Source organism: Belonocnema kinseyi, chromosome 9, assembly GCF_010883055.1.
Source record: "Belonocnema kinseyi isolate 2016_QV_RU_SX_M_011 chromosome 9, B_treatae_v1, whole genome shotgun sequence".
Taxonomy (NCBI): domain Eukaryota; kingdom Metazoa; phylum Arthropoda; class Insecta; order Hymenoptera; family Cynipidae; genus Belonocnema; species Belonocnema kinseyi.
The window spans coordinates 106,955,741-106,976,172 of record NC_046665.1 but is presented as its reverse complement, the minus strand read 5'-3'; the positions used below and the strand labels follow the sequence as shown (position 1 = coordinate 106,976,172).

The 20,432-nt window shown below is 23.9% G+C and overlaps 2 protein-coding genes across 2 annotated transcripts in view; one reads left to right on the top strand and one right to left on the bottom strand.

The window, feature by feature from the left end:
- Positions 1–7,186, bottom strand: part of LOC117179499 (amidophosphoribosyltransferase-like) — a 47,951-nt gene extending 40,765 nt beyond the window's left edge. Inside the window, exon 1 of the mRNA XM_033371367.1 lies at positions 6,629–7,186. The gene's annotated coding sequence lies outside the window, so the exon portion shown is untranslated. The remainder of the gene's footprint in view (positions 1–6,628) is intronic.
- LOC117179500 (multifunctional protein ADE2) overlaps positions 7,099–20,432 on the top strand; it is a 44,455-nt gene continuing 31,121 nt past the window's right edge. Inside the window, exons 1-3 of the mRNA XM_033371368.1 lie at positions 7,099–7,533; positions 12,439–12,762; positions 18,021–18,364. Of these exons, the coding sequence (XP_033227259.1) occupies positions 7,527–7,533; positions 12,439–12,762; positions 18,021–18,364 (675 nt within the window). The 5' untranslated portion in view covers positions 7,099–7,526. The remainder of the gene's footprint in view (positions 7,534–12,438; positions 12,763–18,020; positions 18,365–20,432) is intronic.

The window sequence follows — 20,432 nt, the reverse complement described above, 5'->3', positions numbered from 1 at the left end:
TCGTCATATGGTGGAGATTGTAGTTCTAACGTCAGTCCCACCAAAAACTTCAGTTAATAAGGGAGGGTTGGAAGAGGGGGGAGGTAGAACTGGAGCCGAGAGTCGTCTTGGGTTTGTGTTTTTATGCTGAGAAGGTCACCAGCCTTCAGCAGCGTTGTGATATACGGAAGTTAGTATCCGCCCGTCTTCTCAGACCGCAACCAAAGACATATATATATATATATATATCTTTTTTTGTGTGTTTATTTTAGGCCTACATCTTTGAATTTACAATAAAAAGAGAGTTACCCCCCCCCCCCCACCCCCCGGTTAAAAATCTCAGCGTTATTTTTAGTTTGTAGGTTTAAAATTTCTTTTTTTTATCGTAAAATTATAGTGAATTGCTATGAATTACTTATCTTTGAATACGTTTCTGGATTTCCTAGTAACTGCATATCGAAGCACAATTTTAAGAAAGTGCATTTATACAAAAATACCTTGAAATATTTGAAATACTTTGAAATATTTTGAAATCCCTGAAAACTTAAAATCTCTTTAAAATGCTTTGGCATAATAAACTTTTAAATTATTGAAATGTATAAAAATTTCGTTGGAATTTTTTCAGATACTTTAAAATATTTCAAATATTTTGAAATTTCTGAATTAAAGATCTTTAAAATTACTTGAAATTTTTAGAAATGTTGTTGAATCTTTAGATTTATTTGAAATCCATTCAAATGATTGAGATCAATGTAAAATTCCTTAAAATCTTTTTTAATCTTTTAACTTCTTTTAAAGATTTTAAAATCCCTGGAAACTTATAAAATCTCTTTAAAATTTTTAAAAATACTTTTAAATTATTGAAATATAATTAAAATCCTTGAAATCTTTTAAAATACCCTAAAATGTTTTAAATCCTTTGAAATTTCTTAAAGCTCTTGAAAACAACTTGGAATTTTCAGAAATGCTCTTAACTCCTTAAAATCTCTACAAATAATTGAAACAAAGGTAAAATTCCTTGAAATATTTTTAAATAATTGAAACTATTTGGAATTTTTCGAGATGACCTTCAATCTTTAAAATCATTTGAAATTCCTTCAAATTATTGAAATCGATGGAAAATTCTTTGAAATCTTTGAAAGTCTTATAAATATTTTTAAATATGAAACTTTTAAAATCACTCTAAAATGCTTTGAAATACTTTTAGATTATTGAAATATATTAGAAATGCATTGATATCTTTTTAAATACCCTAAAATAATTTAAATCCTTTGAAATTTCTTAATGCTCTTGAAAATTCCTTGCAATTTTTAAAAATACTCTAAAATATTTTAAAATCCTTTGAAATCCCTTGAAACTTTTTAAAGTTCTTTTTAGTGATTTGGAATATTTTGAAATTTTCGAAATCTATTAAAACTTCTTTGGAATTTTTAAAAATACCACAAAATATTTCAAATACTTTGAAATCAATCACAAATTCCTCGAAACCTTTTAAAATACCCTAACATATTTTGAATACTTGAAATTTCTTGAAGCCCTTGAAAATTTCTTACCATTTTTATAAATGTCTTTTAATATTTTTAATCCTTTGAAGTCCCTTTCAATTATTGAAATGAATGGAAAATTCCTTTAAATATTTAACAATCTTTCAAATCTTTTTTAATTTCTTGAAACATTTAAAACATTTTTAAATCCCAAAAAACTTTTAAAATATCTTCAATATTCTTTGGTTACTTTTTAAAATACACTAAAATACATCATAATCAATCAACCTTGGAAATGACCTTAAATCTTTCGAATCCTTTGAAATTTATTTAAATTATTGATGTCTATTAAAAAATTCATTGAAATCTTTTAAAATATCCTAAAATATTTAAAATCCTTTGAAAATTCTTAAACCTCTTGAAAATTCCTTGGAATTTTCAGAAAATCTCTTAAATCTTGAAAATCCTTTGATTAATATCTCGAAATATTTTAAAGCCTTGGAAATCCGGAGAAACTTTTAAAAAATTTTTTAATGTTTTGGAACACACCCGTGTGGAAAAATAAAGGAGGCCCCCGTCAGGTTCCACATGAATTGCCCCTCATTGCCCTCGGAAACCGAGCTGGTTCCCCTGCGGGAGCCCCTATATAACTATTGTGAGAGTTCGAATTTCAGAAAAGTATCATTCAATTTTTGACAAAAAATCATTATTTGTAAGTCTGAAGTCATGAAACCTTAAAATTAGTATTTTAAAAAAAATATTCTCCCTTCGAAGTTAGAAATTTTAATCGTTGATCCGTGAGGGCAACCGAGCTGGGACCTCGCCGGGGACCCTCATAGAACAACCATATGGTGAAAGTTCGAATTTCAGAAAAGATTCATTCAATTTTTGACAGAAATTAATTGTTTGTAAGTCCAATAATATTTCAAATCCTTTGAAAATTCTTAATGTTAATAAAAATTCCTTGAAATTTTTGGAAATGCCCTTTAATCTTGAAAATCCTTTTAAAACCCCTCAAATTATGGAAATCAATAAAAAAATTCCTTTAAGCATCTCTTAAAATATCCTAAAATATTTCAAATTCTTCTAAATCCTTTTTAATACATACCTTTAAATCTTTGAAAAGACTTTAAATCCCTGGAAACTTTTGACCTTTCTTTAAAATGCTTAGGAACACTTTTAACTTTTTTTAAATATTAAAAATACATTGGAATCTTATAAAATACCCTAAAATATTCCAATCCTTTGAGATTGTTTAAGCCTCTTGAAAATTCTTTAGAATTCTAAAAAATGCTCTCAAATCTTTAAAATATTTTAAAATCCCTTCAAATTATGGAAATCAATGGGAAATTACTTGGAAATCGTTTAAAATATCCTATAACTTTTAAAATTCTTTTATATCTTTTTTAACATCTTGAAATCTTTTTAATATTTTGAAATCCCTGGAAACATTTGTAACCTCTTTAAAATGATTAGTACAAGTTTTAAATTATTGAATAAATTAAAAATTCCTTGAAATCTCTTAAAATATTCTAACATATTTCAAATCCTTTGAAAAATCTTAAAGTTATTAAAAATTCCTTGCAACTTTTTAAAATGCCCTTTAATGTTGAAAGTACTTTTAAAATCCCTCAAGTTATGGAAATCAATGAAAAATTCCTTTAAAAACTTTTAAAATATCCTGAAATAATTCAAATTCATTTCAATCTTTTTCAATACATACCTTGAAATATTTGAAAATTCTTTAAATCCCTAGAAACTTTTTAAATTTCTTTAAAATGTTTTGGAACACTTTTATATTATTGAAATCTATTACAAATGCATTGGAATCTTTTAAAATATCCTAAAATCTTTGAAATTATAATACCTTAAAATCTTTGAAACATTTTGAAATCCCTGAAAATTTGTTTAATCTCTTTCAAATGTTTTGAACCAATTTTAAATTGAAATATATTAAAAATTCCTTGAAAATTCTTAAACTTATTAAAAATTCTTTGGAATTTTTAGAAATGCCCTTTAACCTTGAAAACCCTTTTTAAACCCCTCAAATTATGGAAATCAATAAAAATTTCCTTTAACCATCTCTTAAAATATCCTAAAATATTTCAAATTCTTTTAAATCTTTTTTAATACATACCTTGAAATATTTGAAAATACTTTAAATCCCTGGAAACTTTTTACATTTCTTTAAAATGCTTAGGAACACTTTTAACTTTCTTAATCTATTAAAGATGCCCTAAAATATTTCAATCCTTCGAGATTGTTTAAACCTCTTGAAAATTCTTTTGGGTTCTAAAAAATGCTCTTAAATCTTTACAATATTCTGAAATTTCTTCAAATTATGGAAATCAATGGAAATCTTTTAAAATACATCATATTCAATAAAAAATTTTTGGAAATGCCCTTCAATCTTTCAAATCTTTTGAAATTTCTTAAAATTATTAAAAATCTCTTAAAAATTAATTGGATTATTTTTAAATACTTCAAATCCTTCTAAAATCCTTTCAAGTTATTGAAATCCATGGAAAATTCCTTTAAAAAATGTCTTAGAATATCGTAAAATCTATTAAAATACCATAAAATATTCCAATCCATCGAGATTGTTTAAACCTCTTGAAAATTAGTTTGAATTCTAAAAAATGCTCTTAAATCTTTAAAATATTTTGAATTCTCTTCAAATTATGGAAATCAATGGAAAATTCCTTGGAAAAATTTTTAAAATATCCTATAAACTTTAAAATTCTTTTAAATCTTTTTTAATACCTTGAAATCTTTTATGAAATTTGTATGAAAATTTTTTATGAAATATTGTTTTAAATCTTTTAAATTTTGAAATCCCAGGAAACTTTTTTAATCTCTTAAAAATGATTTGGAAAACTTTTAAATTATTGAAATATATTTAAAATTCCTTGAAATCTCTTAAAATATACTAAAATATTTCAAATCTTTTGAAATCTTCTGGAATTTTTGCAAATGCCCTTTAATCTTGAAAGTCCTTTTAAAGCCCCTCAAATTATGGAAATCAATGGAAAATTCCTTCAAAAATCTCTTAAAATCTCCTTAAATAATTCAAATTCGTTTACATTTTTTTAAATACATACCTTGAAATATTTGAAAATTCTTTAAATCCCTCGAAACTTTTTAAATTTCTTTTAAATGCTTTGGAACACTTTTAAATTATTGAAATCTATTACAAATGCATTGGAATCTTTTAAAATGTCCTAAAATATTTAATTCTTTAAGATAGTTCGAACCTCTTGAAAATTCTTTTAAATTCTAAAAATGCTCTTAAATTTTATTAATATTTTTAAATCTCTTTAAATTATGGAAATCAATGGAAAATTCCTTGAAAATCTTTTAAAATATCCTAAAATAATTCACTTCAATCTTTTTTAATAGGTTGAAATCTTTGGAATATTTTGAAATCCCTGGAAACTTTTTAAATCTCTTTAAAATGATTTAGACAACTTTTAAATTATTAAAATATATTTAAAATTCTTTGAAATCATTAAAAATATTTCAAATCCTTTGAAAAATCTTAAAGTTATTAAAAATTCCTTGCAATTTCTTTAAATGCCCTTTAATGTTGAAAGTACTTTTAAAATCCCTCAAATTATGGAAATCAATTGAAAAGTCCTTCAAACATCTCTTAAAATCTCCTAAAATAATTCAAATTCATTTTAATTTTTTTTCATACATACCTTGAAATATTTGAAAATTCTTTAAATCCCTCGAAACTTTTTTAATTTCTTTAAAATGTTTTGGAACACTTTTAAATTATTGAAATCTATTACAAATGCATTGGAATCTCTTAAAATGTCTTAAAATATTGCAATCCCTTGAGATTGTTTAAACCAATTGAAAATTTCTTTGGATTCTAAAAAATGCTCTTAAATCTTTCAAAGATTTTGAAATCACTTCAAATTAAGAAAATCAATGGAAATTTTTTTAAATATCCTAAAATATTTGAAATTTTAATACCTTGAAATCTTTGAAATATTTTGAAATTTGCTTAATCTCTTTAAAATGATTTTGAACAAATTTTTAATTGAAATATATAAAAAATTCCTTGAAATCTCTTAAAATATCCTAAAATATTTCAAATCCTTTGAAAATTCTTAAAGTTATTAAAAATTCCTTGGGATTTTTGGAAATGCCCTTTAATCTTGAAAGTCCTTTTAAAACCCCTAAAATTATGGAAATCAATGAAAAATTCCTTGGAATATCTTTTAAAATATTTTAAAATATTTAAAATCCTTTGAAAATTTTTTAACCTCTTGAAAATTCCTTGAAATTTTAAGAAATGCTCCGAAAACTTGAAAATCCTTTCAATTTATGGAAATCAATGGAAAATTTCTTGAAATCTTTTAAAATATTCTAAAATCTTTAAAATTCGTTAAAATTGGTTGAAAATTCTTTTGGATTCTTAAAAATTCTCTTAAACATTCAAAATCTCTTCAAATTATGGAAATCAATGGAAAATTCATTGGAAATCTTTTAAAATATCCTAAAATAATTCACTTAAATCTTTTTTAAATGCTTGAAATCTTTTAAATATTTCAAGTCGTTTGAAAAATCTTAAAGTTGTTGAAAATTAATTGGAATCTTTTTCAATACTTCAAATCCTTTTAAAACACCTCAAATTATAGTAATAAATGGAAAATTCCTTGGAATCTTTTAAAACGTCCTAAAATCTTTCAAATCCTTTGAAATTGTTGAAACCTCTTCAAAATTTCTTCAAATTCCAATTTTATTAAAATTCTTGTAAATCCTTTTTAATTTATTGAAATATTTGACATCCTTTGAAATCGTTTACCATTTTTCATAGCTTTTAAAAATTTATTGGATTAAAAAAAAAAAGAAATAAATATGAAAAATTGAGACAACAACTCTAATATTATCCTCAAATAATTGGTCTAATTGAAAGCGCGTAATTAAATCACTGTTGGAATTTTGTAGCAGATGCTCTAGCAATTAGATCAATCAATTTAAAAGACGCCCTTGTGACATTAAACGATAGATTCTAAATGCTCCAAAAAAGCCCGAATATTTTACCAAGAATTTCTCAATTAAAAATTAAAGTCCCACAATCCAAAAATTCATAAAAATCTCAACAAACTAATTTTGCAACAAATTACGCACTCTGATTTTTGTTTTCCACTCACCACGTGTTTCAGCTCCGTTGTCAGCAACTATAATCGATCTTTCACCAAACTCTTCTCACTATTTCTCGTTTCGCGACAGCACGTTATTAACCGAACGACTTGCCGAGAATGAATGAATACTCGCCCAATGGAAAGTCGCTTTTGAACCGAGGGGCTGTCCCTTGATTTTCTTTCTTCTCGACTTTTGCCTTTTTCAAACAAGCTAAAAACATCTACTCCATGGAAAAATACCGAATTCGTTATCTCGTACCTGCAGAGGAAAATTTCCTCCCTCACGGAAATTCCTACGCCTGGAAAATTTGGGCGGGAAACTGCCTGAAAATCGGGTTTCGAATCCACTGTTTGAATCCAGTGATCCACTAGTCCCACGTGTCTCCCCCCACCCACACATTATTTCCACTGGACGAAAAAAAAACACAGCCAATCGGAATTCTTGAAGTTTTATTTTATTTATAGTCTCCCGAAACTTGCAGCCGAAAAGCTGAAAAAATTTAGGCACCACAGGCACAGGACGCCAGGAATACTGAAAGGACGAGGATTGATGATCCAAGGTCAAGGGAACGTGAAATTAGACCTGTTATTCTTGTTTTAGTTTGTCTAGACTAAAGTGCCGGTTTTAATCTTTTTGTAGAGTTTTTGTAGAAGATATTTTTACGATATTTTCTATTTTTGTTACTTTGTTATCTGTGTTTTTGTTATTTGTATGCGTTCATTCTTTGAGGAGTGCGCATGCTGAGGATCTTTGACACTTGTTGCTTTAATCTGGAATTTCAAGATTGTTTATTGCGTACCTCGTGATAAGAAAATCAGAGTAACGAAGAAAGTGGGGATTATAGAGAGGGAATTAAGTCAGTTGGGACTTGACCGGCATTTGCAAGAGGCACTTTAGAGGGTTAAGATGTCAGGTAAGCACTTTATTTTTTTTTTTATTTTCTTATCTTTCCTCCCATTTCGTCATCTTACTCCGAAATTATAAATTGATCAGGGTGTCGACTCATCTGGAAAACCTTGTTAGGGCATTTTCTTTTGAAGTCAAGAGAATTTTTTCGAAAGCCTACATTTTTTATTTAAATTGTAATATTAAATTAAACAACAATGTGTTTTTTTTAATCTGTAAAGGTAGGGTTATGTCGCTGGAACGGGGTAAACCGGGAAATGGCAGTGCATTTATTTTTTGACCTGGATTTTTACAAATTTTTGAGAAAAAAACTTGGCCAACTTTGATTCTGACGGGGTTTTAAATAATTATAATTGAATTATTATCTTTTTCATTTATGATATTCAGTTTGGAATGCGTAATTCGAACATTTTTCACTTTACAAATTTTCCATTTTAGGTTTTAATTTTTAAGCGTACATTTTAATTTGAAGATATAAAAAATGCAGTTTTAAAGACCAAAACTGTGAATCTAAATTAATCCTTTTTTCAACTAAAAATGTAACTATTCCAGTGGAAAATTGAACTATTTTTGAAAATTCGATTTTGTTGTTAAGAATTAGATTTTAAACAGAAAATTCAAGTATTCTATTTTTGGCTGAAATTTTATCTTTTTCTTTTTTTATAAATTTGTAGAAAATTAATCCTCAAAATGTAACAATTTGGATGGAAATTTGTCTTTTCATAGTGGAAATTTATTTATTATTTATTACAGAAAATTATCTTTTTCGTTGAAAGTTATTTTTGTTAAAAAATTCTTCTTTTCTGTTAAAAATTCAATTTTTATAATTTTAGTTCCAAATGCATCTTTTATGTTCGAATTAAATTTACTTGGTTAAAAAATAAATTCTTCGAAAAATTAATTTTTTTATTGTAGATTCATAATTTTAATTAAAAATTCATTTCTTTGTTTGAAAAGTAAGCTATTTGATTAAAAACTTGTTTGTTCATTGGATAAAAATTAATTTTTGTACCAAAAATTTAACTATATTTCTGAAAATCCAATCTTGTTGTTAAGAATTCGATTTTTAACGGAAAATAAAACTAAATATTTTTTTATTGAAATTTTATCTGTTTTGGATGAAAATGCAATTATTTGGTTGAAAAGTGATATTTTTTATTTAAAAATTAAGCTATTTTTTTTTTTAATATTCATGTAATTTGTGGAAAATTCGTCTTTTTGTAGAAAATTAATTTTATTGTTTGAAAATTCATCAGTTTGGTTGAAAGTTGATTTTTTCAAACTAAAAATTGAACCATTCCACTTTGAGTTAAAAATTTACCTTTTGTGGTTTAAATTTTAACAATTTGGATGTAAATTGGTATTTTTTAATTGAAAATTATTTTATTTGGTTGAAAATTCACATATATTTTTAAAAAACTATTTTGGTAGAAAATGATTTTTATCTTTAAAAGTAAACCTCACTGTTTAAAAATTCTTCTTTTCGGTTGAAAATTCAAGTTTTCCAGTTTAATATTCACCTTTTTAGTTGAAAATACATCTTTTAGTTTAAAAATAAATTTTTTGGTTTAAATAATAAACAATTTTATTGAAAGTTTATTTTTTATTGAAGATTCAACATTTGAATTAAAAATTCTTAACCTGAAGATAAAATTACTTCATTCAATTTTTAGATGAAAAATGATATTTTTTATTCGGAAATTCATTTTAATATAAAATTCATCAGTTACGATGAAAATATAATTTTTTCACTACAAATGTAACCATTCCATTTTCCGTTAAAGATTGATTTTTTTCTAGTTGAAAAGTTGTATTTTTGGTATAAAATTAATCTTTTTGTTTCAAAATAAATCTTATTGTTGAAAAGTTCATGAAAATTATTCTTTTTTCTGGTTGGAAATTATTTTTTTAAACTGAAAATGTAACTACATATTTCATTTGAATATTCCATCATTTTTATTGCAGATTAATCTCTTTGGTTGAACATTCATTTTTTGCACTGCAAATTTAACTATTAAATTTTTAATTGAAAGTTTATCATTTTTAATAGAAAATTGAAGTATTTTGCTTGAAAATTCAACAGTTTGTTTACAATTTTTCTCTCGCTTGACTAAAAATATTTTATGGTAAAAAGTTCATCTAAAGTTGAAATTTCTTGTTTTGTTTTGCTAACTATAACTGTTCTTTGTTAAAAATTAAAATATTTTTCGGTTGAATTATGAACTACTAGATTTCTCGTACAAAATTCATTTTTTAATTAAAATTTGATCATCTTTTTTGTTGAAAAATGAGCTATTTTGTTGAAATTTCATTTTATATTTGGCTGAAAATAATTTTATTTTAAGGAAAAATGTAAATATTCATGTTAAATATTTCATCTTTAATTTTTTTAAACTTAAAATCTAACTATTAATTTTTTTGCGAAAAAAAATCTTTTTTAGTTGAATATTCAACTTTCCCAGTTAAAGATTCACCTTTTTAGTTGAAAATATATATTTTGTAAATTAGTTTTTTTCTGATTGAAAATTGTATATTTTTTAAAACCTAAAAATCTATTTGTTTGAACATTAATTTTTTTATTTGAAAATTCGTATATTTTGCTAACAAAATTTGGTTTTTGATAGAAATTAATTTTGTTGGCTGAAAATTGATCTTTTTAGTTGAAAATTCCACTATCTCAGGTAAAGATTTATCATTTTAGTTACAAATTTATTTTTTGTTTTAAATCTCAAATATTCAAGTTGAAGATTCATAATAACATGGTGGCCACTGGACCGGAAAATGACTGGGAATTTCTTTTTTTACCAGAAATTTTACAAATTTTTAGAAAAAAAAATCAGTCCAACTTTTCAACCGTTTTTTTAAATAATTAGTTAAATTGTGATCTTTTTCAATTATGATAGCCTTCAGTTTAGAATGCGTATTTGAATTAAAAGAATTTCAAAATGCAGTTTTAAAGATTTAAGCAATTAAAAATTAGAACTGTTTAAAATCGAAGATTTTTGTTAAAAAACTTTTTGAGTTGATCAAATTTGAATATGAATTAAATTATGATTTTTAAATTTGAATTGCACTCTAAAATTTAAAAAATAAATAATAATTGATTGTAAAAAAAACGATTATTCGGCATGAGTTCACAATTTTAGAACTTCCAGATTTTAACGTTAAAAATTAAACTGTTTCAATTGGAAAGTCTTAAGCAAATGTAAACGCCCTATTGAAACTTTATAAACTATTTTTAATTTAAAAAAATGTAATTTTTAAGTCAACTTCTGAAATTTTGTTGTATAAATAACAATTAAACACTTATTATTATTGGAAAAAATCGATTAAGTTGAAGAAATATTTAGAAGTTTTGAAAAAATTCAAAATTAATAAAAAATTTGAAATGATTTCAAATAATTTAAACGAAGTGTTTACATGTACCGATAAAGCCCGGCTATTCTTACCAAAATTTCGGGGCAAATATTACACGGCCTAATTTGAAACCAAATATAGCTTTTTGTAAATTTGGAATATGAAATTTAGAAGCTTTTTAATAACATTTTTAAGATTGCTAGAAAAATTGAAAATTATTTTTTCAATTATTTGAAATTCGATTTATTTCAAAAGATATTTAGAAATTGTGAAAAACTTTTAATAATATTTTTTAATTCAAAAAAATTCGAAACAAGATTTAGATGTTTCAAGATCTTAAAATAGAATTTCGAAGAATTTTAAGGATTCTTAAAATATTTAAAATAAAAATAATTTAACATAATTTAAACAGAACATCCAAAATTTGGAAACAGAAAATTTTCGAAAAGTATTAAATTACGAATTTGAACAAGGAATTTTCAACCAATTCTGAGTTAGGCTGGAATTTATCCAGGAGAATAACAATTCTTAATGGAAAATTGAATTTTTCCAACAAAATTATTGTTCAGTGTTAAAACGAGGTATTTTCGAAAAAAATTAAATTATGAATTGGAACAAGGAATTTTTCTAAAAATGTCTAATTCTTACAATTAGTTGAAATGGAAAATTTTCGAAAAGAATTAAAATTCTGGATTTAAACAGGGAATTTTTTGAAAAGAATTAAAATTCCGCATTTAAATAGGGAATTATAAATTCACCACCCTGATAATAATTTTAGTCGAAAATTCATCAGTTTTGTTGAAAATTATTATTTTTTTAACTGAAAATTTAAGTATTCCTTTTTTGATTTAAAAATCATTTTTTTTTAGTTGAAAATTCAACTATTTGGTAGTAAATTTGTATTTTTTAGTTTTTCAACAATTTATTCAACTATTTGGTTGAGAATTTACGTATCTTGTTGAAAAATCGTCTTTTATAGCAGAAAATTAATCATTTTTATTTGAAAATTGAGGTATCTATTAAAAAAATTATCAATCTTGTATAAATTCAATATTTTTACTTGAAAAGTTAGGGATTTAAGGCGGCTTTATAGTTAATTTAATAAAGCACGCATATTAATTTTACTTTAATATGCACTAAGTTTTGAGTATAAGAGGATAAAATAAAAATTTCTTTTAAATATTATTAACATTTATGGACTTTGAAGAGAAATTAAAGAAATTATTAATTATTTTTTCAGTATTATTTTATTATTCGGTAGTGCTGATATGTTTAAAAATATATCTTGTAATATTTCTACCCAGGAAAAAGTCTGCAATTATCGAGGCATTTTTTTCTAAAATTTTAGTTGGTTTTTGTAGACTTGAAAAATGTAAATAAATAGATTTTTGGAAATATGAATCAACATTTTTAGACGATTGTTATTTCCAAAATTTTCCAAATATGTGTTCTTTACATTGGATCCTCATTTAATTTTAGTGTGAAGTAAGATTTCTGAAAAAGCTTTTGACTTTGACTTTAGAGTAGCAAAAATAATTTCCATTTTTTATTTCAGCTTATAAACTAGGAAAGTTGATAATCGAGGGGAAGACGAAACAAGTTTTTGAGCTTGCCGAAGAACCCAAGCTTTGTTTTCTTCAAAGCAAAGATCGCATAACAGCCGGCGATGGTGTAAAATCCCATGAACTCGAAGGAAAAGCTGCAATCAGCAATGCCACAAATGCAAAAGTTTTTCAACTCCTAAACCAAGCTGGTCTTAAAACTGCTTTCGTTAAAGTGGCGGGTGAAACTGCTTTTATCGCTAAAAAATGTGAAATGGTTCCGATAGAGTGGGTGACGAGGCGTCTGGCAACTGGAAGTTTCCTAAAACGAAATCCAGGTAAAAAAAAGACGTGAAATCAAATTTTAAGTTCCAGACTTCATAATCTTTCCCTATTTCTCTCTTTCTCCTTTTTTAAAAACGATTTCCTATTTTTTAGAAACTTAATCAATTTTTATCTTGTAATATTTTTAGCATAAAATTTTTTATAACTGGAATAAAATAGTATTTCAGATACAGATTTAAGATTTTCAAATTTATTAGTTTATTTTAAACCTAAATAATCAAATTTTTAACATAATAGTTGAATTTTCTACCTGAAAAAATAAATTTTCAACAAAAAGGTGCCATAGTTTATACTTCAATCAAAACAGATGAAATTTATGCAGAAAAAAAAGAAGAATCTTCAACAAATAAAGATTTTTTGCACAAGAAACAAATTAAAGTTTATCTAAATTGTTGAACGTTCAAGCCATAAGACGAATGTTCTAAACAGAAATTAAATTGTTAATCAAAAAATATGAGATTTCAGCAAAAATTTATTTTCCATGAAACTGATGCATTTTTACCCAAGAAAAAATATAAATCATAAAAAAAAATCTTAACAAAGTGATTCAACCAAATTTTTCAAATAAAATAATTGAATACTTAATCAAAGACGAATTTTTAACTAAAAGTTGTATTTTCATTTTAAAAAATGAAATTTCTTTTAAAACAGATGAATTTTTAAATCAAAAAGATAACTTTTCAACAAAAAAATAGTTCAATTCTCTGTTAACAAAGATTTCAGTTACTTTTCACGATCAAAAAATATGAATTTTTAAACAAGAAATAAGTTTCTAAGAAAAAAAATTCAATCCAAAAAGATTAATTTTCAACCAAAGGATGACTGCAACAAAAATCGAATTATCTACCAAATAGTGGAATTTTTATCCAAGAATGATGAATTTCCAAATAAAAAAAAATCCACAAAAGATTCTCAAACAAAAATTCTCAAACACTAAAATAATAAATTGTGGCCAAAAGTTAAATTTTTAACCATAAAGTATCACTTTTCAAAAAGAGTTGAATTTTCAACGGAACAGCTGAATTTCATTCAGGAAAAATTCAATTTTGTCTAAAAGATATGAATTAAAAAAAAAACATAACAAATATTAAGATTCCAATTCACTTTCCAACACCAAAATAAGAATTGTAAATAATAAGTTAATTTTCTGCTAAATAGTAGATTTTTTAAATAAAAATTATTACTTTAACAAGATTAATATATTTTCAACCAAACAGTTACATTTTTATAAAAAAAAGAAAGAAAATTCTACCGAAACAGGTTAGTTTTTAAACCAAAAAGTCAAATTTTTAAACAAAAGAATTGAATTTTTATCGAAAAAGATTTCAATTGACTTTTAAGGATAAAAATACGAATTAAAAAAATAATTAAATTATGTAGGAAATAGTTGAATTTTTAACAAATCGTTAGCATTTTTATCAAAGAATTTTTGACATGGTACCAGAACATTTTAAAGTAAATATAATTCCAATTAAGAAGGTAGGAGTTTAAAAAATAACTGTTCTAAGTCAGAATTCGTTACACTTTAAAAGTTCCCTCTTTCAAATTTTATGAAAAGAAAGTACTTTAAGTAGTTTCGTTTTTCTTTGCTGAATATTATTTTTAACTAAAAATTTAATTATTCCAGTAGAAAATTCAACTATTTTGCTGAAATATCTTTCTTATTTATTATGAATTAAATTTTTAACAGAAAAATAAACTATTTGATTGAAAATTGATATTTTTAATTTTAAAATTAAACTTTTTGTTTGAAAATTTATGTACTTTGTGGAAAATTCATCTTTTTTTCAGAAAATTAATCTTTATGATTAAAAGTTCATCGTTTTGATTCGTATAAAATTCGCCTATTACAGTTGAAGATTTATCATTTTAGTTGAAAATTAATGTTAACTAAGACTAGCTATTCCATTTTTCGTTAAAAATTATTGTTTATTAGTTCAAAATTTTACTAATTGATTGAATATTTGTCTTCTTTAATATAAGATTCAACTATTTCATTACAAATTCATCTTTTTGATTGAAAATTAAAGTTTTCCAGTTAAATATTCATAATTTTAGTTGAAAAATTATATTTTTGGTTTAAAATTAAACTAATCCATCTGAAAATCATTTATTTTTTTATTTTTTGATCTGTTGTGTTAAAGAACGTTTAGAATTAACGCCATGAATTAAAATAAATGTTTGCGTTTTGTGGAAAATGTAAATGTTATTTTTAGTTGATCGGGAAAATTGAAAAACTCTTACATTTTTTTTTCGCTTAAATGCGAACTGAATTCATTGAGAACATAAGAATTTGGTTGAAAATTCAACTATTTTACTGATAATTCATTCTTTTGGCAGAAAATTCATCTTTTTGTTAAATAATTAAAATTTAAAGAACTCAAAAGAAATTACATATCATTGTTGAAAATTTTTTCAACATATTATTGAGAATTAAACTAACTTGTTATAAAGTCATATTTCTTTTTCATTGAAAATTAATCGTTTGTGGTAAAAAAGTCATCTTTCTTTATTAGAAATTCATATTTATTAATTCAAAATAAACTTTTTCATTGCAAATAAAACTATCTACAGAAAAATTCGTCATTTTACTTAAAAAGTAAAGTATTTAGTTCAAAATTCAATTATTTTATTTTTTGTTGAAAACCAACTTTTTTCATAGAAAAATAAACTTCTGCATTGAAAATTCATCATTTTTGGTTTTAAATTCGTCATTTTTGATTGGATGTAACTGTTTTTAATTTAAAATAAAAATATGTTTCGTTGAAATATCAACTATATTATATTTTTCGTTAAAAATTTATTTTGTTGTTGAATGTTCATCTCTTTGGTAGAAAATTTAACCATTGTTGTTTTTTTTTCTTTTTTGATTAAAAATTAATTTTTTGAACTAAAATTCCTCTTCATCTTAGTTGAAAGTAAATCTGTTTGATGAAACTTAAACTTTTCTGATTGAAAATTCAACCATCTTTAAAAAATTCGTTTATTTTTTTGTTTGAAAATTCAACTTTTTCGTTAAAAATTTAACTACTTTGTTAAAAACTTGTCACTTTTGCTTGAAATTTTAGTTACTAGGTTGAAAATGATTTTTTTTCAGTTGAAAATTCATTTGTCGGATTGAATTTATCTGTTTATGATTTAAAATAAAAGTATTTTTTGGCGAACATATTAAGTATTATATTTTTCGTTGAGAATTCATATTTTTTTTCTTGAAAATTCAACTTATTTGGTAAAAATTGGTTTATTTTGATTAAAATTCATTATGTTTGTTGAAAGTTTCACGATTTGGTTGAAAAGTCAAAATTTTCGATGAAAATTCGACTCTTATGCTTGAATCTTAAACTTTTTGGTTGAAAATTGACCTTTCTTTGTTGAAAAAATTAACTTTTTTGTTGAAAATTCTTCTTTTCAGTGTTAAGACATTTTTCTAAAAATTCGACTTTTTAGGTTGAAAATTAAACTCTTTTGTTGAAAATTCATATTTTTTAATTGAATTTAACTGTTTTTCATTTAAAATTAAAGACTTTTGGTTTAAAAATAAACTATTACATTTTTCGTTAAAAATAAATTTTTTTCAAGATTAATCTTTTTTGTAGTAAATTAAACTGTTTTGCTTTTGTTAAAAATGTGTTTTTTGAGTTGAAAATTTAATTTTGCAATTTTTTGCTTGAAAATCCATGTGTTTATTTAAAAATTTATCTTTTTACATTAAAAATTCATAGTTTTTAATTCAATTTAGTTGTTTTTGATTTAAAATTACAATTTTTTTAAGGTATCAATTATTATATTTTTCATTAAGAATTCATCGTTTTTACGTGACACTTCGTCTGTTTTGCTTGAAAGTTCAACTATTTGATTAAAAAGTAATTTTTCTTTATAAAAAATTGACCTTTCCTGATTCAAAATTTTGTTGATTCGACCTAAGAAGTCGAATGTTTTAGAAGACTGAGTCGTAACACTGAAAAGAAGAATTTTTAACAAAAAAGTGAATTTTTTCAACAAAGAAAGATAAATCTTCAACCAAAGAGTTTAGGATTCAAGGATAACAGTTGAATTTTCATCAAAAATGTTGACCTATTAACCAAATAGTGGAACTTTACAACAAATATAATGAATTTTAATCAAAATAGTTCAATTTTCACCAAAAAAGTTGAATTTACAAGAAAAAAATATGATTTCTTAACGAAAAATATAATACTTAATATGTCAGCAAAAAATACTTTTATTTTATATCATAAACAGATAAATTCAACTCAAAAAATGAATTTTCAACTGGAAAGCATTAATTTTTTATTAAAATTATTTTAAATATCCAAGAATATTTTGAAGAATTCGTCATTTTGCTTCAAAATTGAATAATTTTATTCAAAATTCGATTTTTATGCTTGAATCTTAAACTCGTTGGTTGAAAATTCATCTTTCTTCGTTGATATTTAACGTTTTTGTTGAAAATTCATCTTCTGAGGGTTAAAAGATAATAGTTTTCTATAACATTCGACTTTTCAGGATCAAAACTAAACTCTTTTGTTAAAAATTCATTTTTTTTCTGGTTAAAAATTTAACAATTTGGTTAAACTAATTGTTTAAAAATGTATTATTTTCGTTAAAGATGCATCTCTTTGGTACTATATTTAACTTTTACATTTTCTTCTTGTATGAAAATTTTATGTTTTAAAATGAAAATTTAGTTGTAGGAAATTGAACAATTTGGTTGAAAATTTATCATTTTCATTTATTTTTTGAATAATCATCTATTTCATATCAAATTTAATTTTTTTTAAATTGAAAATTAGGCTTTGAAACTGAAATCTTAACGGTTCGATTTTTAGTTCCGAATAAAAGTGTTTTAGTAGAAAATTGAACAATTTGGTTGAAAATTAATCTCTGTAGGTTGATAATTCAACTATTTTGTTCAGTGAAAATGTAACGATTTTTGGTTGAAACTTAATCTTAGTAATTTGAAAATTTTACCATTTGGTTGAAAATGCATCTTGGTGGGTTAAAAATACAAATATTTGAAATTTTCACCATCATGTTGAAAATTAATTTTTCTTTTCCTTTGAAATTAATATTTTCGGATTTTAAAGGTCCCATATTTTCGTAAAAAAATCACCCAAATTTCCCCTGATTTGAGAGAATTTTCTGTTGTAAAGTTTAAAATTAATTTTATTAGAAAATCTTTCAAATATCCTCCTAGAAATCGAAGAATAAGAAAAAGAAAAATGTATCCGATTAATTTTTATCCATCCAGGTGTACCAGAAGGTTTCAAATTTTATCCACCTCTCCAGGAGACTTTCTTCAAGGATGATGCTAATCACGATCCTCAATGGTCTGAGCAACAAGTTGTATCTGCTGGATTTAAATTAAATGGAGTTGTCATTGGAAAAGACGAGTACGATATTATGAATGAAATGACTTTGGCAGTATTTGAAGTTCTTGAAAAAGCTTGGTCGACGAGAAATTGCGCACTAATTGATATGAAGATTGAATTTGGTGTTGATAGCAATGGAGAAATTCTCGTAGCAGACATTATTGATAGCGATTCTTGGAGGCTCTGGCCCTCTGGAGACAAAAGACTCATGAAGGACAAGCAGGTATTTTTATTTTTATTGTAAATTTAATTATTTTCTTGAAAATTGAACTATTTTCTTAAAAAATCATATTTTTTCGTCTAAAATTCAACTGTTTTATTGAAAATTCGTCTTTTTCGATAGAAAACTCGTTCTTGTAGATTAAAAATTCATTTTTCTTGGTTGAAAATGAACTTTTTTGTTGTTGAAAAGTCATCTTTTTAGATCTAAAATTAAAACTTTTTTGTTGAACTTTCGTTTTCTTGGATTGTTGGTAATGCATCTGTTGTTGGATGAAGTTTAATCTTTTATGTTTAAAAATTCTAATATCTGGTTAAATATTCATTATTGTAGGTAGAAGTTGATATTTTTTAGTCGAAAATGTAACTGTTTTGTTGAAAATTTGTGTTTTTGGACCGAAAATTCGTCCTTTTGGTTTGAAAATTCATCGTTTTTAGTCTAAAATTCAACTTTTTTTATTGAACATTCATCTTTTTAGATAGGGAATTCGTTTTCAGGGATTTAAAAGTCATCTTTCTTGGTTGAAAATTAATTAATTTCTTGAAAAATCGCTCTCTTTTGATTAGAAGTTCAACTATGTATTTGAAAATATTTTTCTTTTAATTCAACTATATGATTAAAAATTCATCATTATTCGTTAAAAACCATTTTTTTGTTGAAAATTTAACTTTTCAGATTGATAATTCAACTTTCTTTTAAAAATTGGTTTTTTTGCTTTTTTAAATTTCACAATGCTTTTTTTTTATTTTTAAAAATTCGGCTTTGAAAATTTGAAAATTCAAAAATTTATTTGATTTAAAATTCCTGTATTTCATTGAAAATTCGAATTTTTGGGAAATTATTAAAGCTTCTTGATGATTAATTCCTCTGTTTGGCTGAAAATTGGTCCTTTTGTTTGAAAATTGAACTGCTTTGTTAAAAATTCGTCATTTTAGATGAAAAAATTCTTTTTATGGACTATTTTCTGGTAGAAAATTTAAATTTTTTTGGTTGAAAAGTAACTTTTCTTAAAAATCTGTCTCTTTTGGATGGAAGTTAAATTATATTGTTTTAAAGTCAACTATTAGGTTGAAAATTCGACTGTTTTGGGCTGAAGTTTAATCTTTTTTATTTAAAAAATCGACAGTTTGGTTGAAAATTCAATAATTTGGCTCAAAAGTAATCTTTTTTGGTCAAAAATTGAAATTTTTTGTTGAAAATTCGTCTCTTCGGATAGAAAGTACATTTTTATGATACAAAAATTCACCTAATATGATGAAAAAGTAATATTTTTTGGTATAAAATGCATCTTTTTTTAGTTGAAAAGTAACGTTTCTTGAAAATTTGTCTCTTGAATGAAAGTTCAACTATATTGTTGTATTTGCAACTCCTTGGTTAAAAATTATATTGTTTTAAATTCTTTTTATTTGATTGAAAATTCAACTGTTTCTGGTTGTAGTTTATTAAATTATTTAGTTCAAAAGTCATATTTTTTCTTTAAAAGTTCAACTGTTTTTTTTTAAACATTAATCTTTTTGATAGAAAATTTGTTCTTATAGATTGAAATTCATCTTATATGCTGAAAAAATCATCTTTTTGGTTGAAAATTCATCTTTCTTGTTTGAAAATTAACTTTTTTCTTGAAAAAATCTTTTTTGATTGAAAATTCAACTATTTGGTTGAAAATAAATTATATATTTTTTTAATTCAACTATTTGTTTGAAAATACAACTTTTCTTGTTTAATTTCTGTTGAAAATTCAAGTATTTTCTTACAAGTTTATATTTTTTAGTCGAAAATGTAACTGTTTTTGTTGAAAATTTATCTTTTTGAACAGAAAATTTGTCCATTCGGTTTGAAAATTTATCTTTTTTGGTTGATAAATCAACAATTTGATTTAAAATTCAAATATTTGGTTAAAAAATTTGTTTTTTTAATTTCTCTTTTTAAGTTTAAAATTAAAATTTTTATATGGAACATTCGTCTTTTGAGATCATTTTAGTTGATAAACCTTTTCCTTTTCAAAATTTAATTATTTTGTGGAAAATTATGTTTTCTAGTTGAAAATTAATTATTTAAACTGAAAATTTAA